Source organism: Lactuca sativa, chromosome 5 (assembly GCF_002870075.4).
Source record: "Lactuca sativa cultivar Salinas chromosome 5, Lsat_Salinas_v11, whole genome shotgun sequence".
In the NCBI taxonomy this organism is placed as follows: domain Eukaryota; kingdom Viridiplantae; phylum Streptophyta; class Magnoliopsida; order Asterales; family Asteraceae; genus Lactuca; species Lactuca sativa.
The window spans coordinates 87458452-87462395 of NC_056627.2; the positions used below are offsets into that span (position 1 = coordinate 87458452).

A 3944-nucleotide genomic window follows, 5' to 3' on the forward strand; every position below is an offset into this window, starting at 1 on the left:
CATCTAATAAAGTTTTATTAAGCCTGTACATATGCCTATAAAAAAAATATTTTCCAACTGTTGTCTACTTTAAATGGATTAACATAAAAGCCCATATCAAACAAAACGAAACTCACATTTATATAAGTCTATATGAATCTTTACAAATTAAAATCAAATGTTTAATTTTATGTATAAAACATTATATATAATGTATTATAAACTTCTTCAAATTTCTAACAAACCACATGTATCCTCTATTTTTAATAACTCAATTCCAATTTTACCCTTTGATAACTCTTTTACATCTTTTTTTATACTACCAGAGCTTCCCTAAAAACAAACACATAAAAATACACAATCCAATCAAAGATAGAACTTACCAGTTTCTCTCTTAGAGTCGTATATCCTCCTCGTCCCATCCGGTGATTATAATTCGACTTCGAACGCGCTACTATCGCCTTTCTCGACGTATCCTTCCAAAAAAAATTCACAAATCTTATAAGTATTTTTTACCTTAATAAAATATAAAATAAAAGTGATAATGAATATAAAAAATGAATTTAACCTTGAATTTGTGTGACTGTGTGTGTTCAACGAACTTGTCCCAATGATCTTGGCTAAGAATTATTGTACGGTATCGTTTAGGAATTCTTTTAAGCTTGGCGGTATTCCCTAAGTTGGGCTCTATGTATTTTGCATACAATTTTCTTCTAAAATTCCGTAGAAGCATACCAAGCGGATTCATTATATATTTTCTTCGACTATCCTCAATTTCATAAAAACGCTGAATACAAGTAGCTAGTATGTTAGTTATTGAAGAAATTGCATTGGAGAATACCAACAACATATGAGTTGCATATAAAAAAACATTATTTACCGTTATCTCTTCCCATAGTTTCTCCTTGACTTCTTTTGTTACCTTCTTCCAATTGAAAACACTAACTCCTACCCTTTCCCGTACTAAGTCTCCCAGATAAGTTGGTAACTGTGATCTATACTTCCCTGCAAACCTTCCAAATTCATCAAACTTTACATGTTTTTTTCTTCCACCAGAATTTGTATGTTCGGTCCGTAACTTTGGCAATCGAGTCAATCCCCTCTTCCTTGTTTTCTTTGTAGTCTCTGTATTGCTATTGGAATCGCTGGAAGTGTAATCCAATGTGTCTTCATGTTCTGAATCATCTAGATCAGATCCATCATTTTGGTCCTCATCCTCCATTTCCAATATAGGCACATCTTCAATCAATGTGTTTTCTCCTTCCATAATACTTAATTAAACATGAAAAATAACATATAAGTTAGTGTAATCAGATTAGTATTTCATTAAAGAATATGATACCATACAATAATATTTAACATAAATTATTGATTTAGGCTTTTCATCGAACAGTTGGTGTGCAATAAGCACACCTGGTGTTCAAAAAAAATATTTTTTGTTATGGCATCATTTGGAACAATATACTACCGGTAACATTTTTAATCAACTGAAAGACAAACTTAATGGTAACATTCATAAAGACTTACAACTGAATAAAGAACGATTTAGGTAGAAGAACACCTGTATTACAGCTAATTTTCTTTCACAATGGAGAAGACGATAAAAATTATTGAATAAATCAATCCTCTTTATAGAGATGAAATTAATATGTTCCTAATTTCACGGATGATACCTAATATCTCGACATTAGCTTTCTCAAATCGATTTGATATGGTTTATGGTTTTGGCGGTGAGAAAGATGAAGACTTCCCGCCTTGATTTTGGAGAGTAAACACATTCTTGAAATTTTCTTGTGATCCTTTCTGAACCCTAAAATGATTTTGGAGGCGAAAAAGCGTATTGATATTAGTTTGTAATTGATCCTAGATTTCATCATATCCTCCTCAAACGATTTGACGCTGTATCAACATTGGCATTTACCAAATTAAATAAAAATTACATTTTGGTCCTTGTAAAATGTGAAGAAAATCTCAAACTTTACGTGCATATTGTGTTGGCAATATTTTTTTGACAAATTAAATGAAAAATATTAACTATTTTTTCTTTTCGTTAATTTTTTTGCTAAAGATAAATATTATATTCATTATTTAATTAGTCTAAGTATATATAGCTATTATTATATATAAAATATAAATATATAATTTATTTAATATATAATATAATAGTAAGGTTCGATTCGGTTTTTGTGGTTCATGAATATATAAAAACCGCACTGTATCGAAAAATTTCGGTTTTTGCAAAAGTATAAGCATAAATCCATAATCCCAAATGGCCGACAAAATAATAAGTCTTTAGTCGTAAGTTGTAGGTCATAATCTTATATGCCCTAAAGTTACAGGTCATTAGCTTTCTGTGGATATGTTGATTATCTGTAGTAATCTAATAGGTGGTGGTGGCAGGTGATGGGTGGGGGTGGTAGTGGCAGTGGCGGTGGTGATGGTAGGTGGTGGTTGCAGGTGGTGGTAGTAATGGTTGGTGTTTGTGGTGGTGGAGGTAGGCAGTGGCGACGACATTGGTAGGTGGTGGTGGCGGCAGTAGTGGTAACTATGGTGCTGGCAGGTGACGGGTAGGGGTGGTAGTGGCGGTGGTGGTGGCGATGGTAGGTGGTGGTTGCAGGTGGTGGTGGTGGTAGTAATGGTTGGTGTTTGTGGTGGTGGTGGTGGAGGTAGGTGGTGGTGGCAATGGTAGGTGGTGGTTGCAGGTGGTGGTGGTGGTGGTAGTAATGGTTGGTGTTTGTGGTGGTGGTGGTGGAGGTAGATGGTAGTGATGGTAGTAGTAGGTGGTGGTGGAGGTGGTAGGTGGTGGTGGTGGTGGTAATGGTTGGTGGTGGAGACTGTAGTTGTGGTGGTGGCGGTAGTGGTAATGATGGTGGTGGCGATGGTGGTAGCAGTAATGGTGGCGGTGGTGGTAGCGGTGACAAGTGGTGGCGGTGGATGGTGGCAGTGACGGCAGGTGATTGTGGTGTTTGTTAATGCCCATATATCCATAACTCCCCTTTGCCCTTATGTAGTGGTGTTTGTTAATAATCATAAATACAAAAACTATTTGTAAAAATAATAAAATCCTTTTAACTAAATGTAAAATAAGCATAAAGGCACAATCCCAAATGACCGATAAATAATAGGTCATTAGCCTTGTGTTGTAGGTCATAATCTCATATGCCCTAAAGTCGCAGGTCATTAGCTTTCAGTGGATATCTTCATTATCTTTAGTAATCCAATAGTTGGTGGTGGCAGGTGACGGGTGGGGTGGTAGTGGCGGTGGTGGCGGTGATGGTAGGTGGTGGTTGCAGGTGGTGTTGGTGGTAGTAATGGTTGGTGTTTGTGGTGGAGGTAGGTGGTTGCGATGGCAGTGGTACGTGGTGGTGGCAATGGTAGGTGGTGGTGGCGATGGCAGGTGGTGGTTGCAGGTGGTGGTGGTAGTAATGTTTGGTGTTTGTGGTGGTGGAGGTGGTAGGTGGTGGTGGTGGTGGTAGTGGTTAGTGGTGGAGACTGTAGTTGTGGTGGCGGCGGTAGTGGTAACGATGGTGGTGGCGATGGTGGTAGCAGTAGTAGTGGCGATTGTGGTAACGGTGACAAGTGGTGACGGTGGGTGGTGGCAGTGACGGCAGGTGATTGTGGTGTTTGTTAATACACATATATCCATAACTCCCCTTTGGCCTTATGTAGTGGTGTTTGTTAACAATCATAAATACAAAAACTATTTGTAAAAATAATAAAATCCTTTTAACCAAATGTAAAATAAGCATAAAGGCACAATCCCAAATGACCGATAAATAATAAGTCATTAGCCTTAAGTTGTAGGTCATAATCTCATATGCCCTAAAGCTGCAGGTCATTAGCTTTCAGTGGATATTTTCATTATCTTTAGCAATCTAATAGTTGGTGGTGGCAGGTGATGGGTGGGGTGGTGGTGGCGATGGTAGGTGGTGGTTGCAGGTGGTGTTGGTGGTAGTAATGGTTGG

The 3944-nt window shown here is 37.7% G+C and overlaps 3 protein-coding genes across 3 annotated transcripts; all 3 read right to left on the reverse strand.

The window, feature by feature from the left end:
- Positions 1-207: 207 nt before the first annotated feature.
- LOC111902410 (uncharacterized) lies at positions 208-1246 on the reverse strand. Its single transcript, XM_052771635.1, has 4 exons — positions 860-1246; positions 548-766; positions 363-455; positions 208-312 (listed from the first exon to the last, which is right to left on the reverse strand). The coding sequence occupies exons 1-4, from the start codon at positions 1244-1246 to the stop codon at positions 208-210; spliced, it is 804 nt and encodes a 267-aa protein (XP_052627595.1).
- A 1076-nt stretch (positions 1247-2322) lies between these two features.
- LOC128134165 (formin-like protein 14) lies at positions 2323-2967 on the reverse strand. The gene has a single exon (XM_052771636.1). It carries the CDS (start codon positions 2965-2967, stop codon positions 2323-2325), a length of 645 nt encoding a protein of 214 aa, XP_052627596.1.
- Positions 2968-3166: 199 nt separating this feature from the next.
- LOC128134166 (formin-like protein 14) lies at positions 3167-3625 on the reverse strand. The gene has a single exon (XM_052771637.1). It carries the CDS (start codon positions 3623-3625, stop codon positions 3167-3169), a length of 459 nt encoding a protein of 152 aa, XP_052627597.1.
- Between the last annotated feature and the right edge of the window lie 319 nt (positions 3626-3944).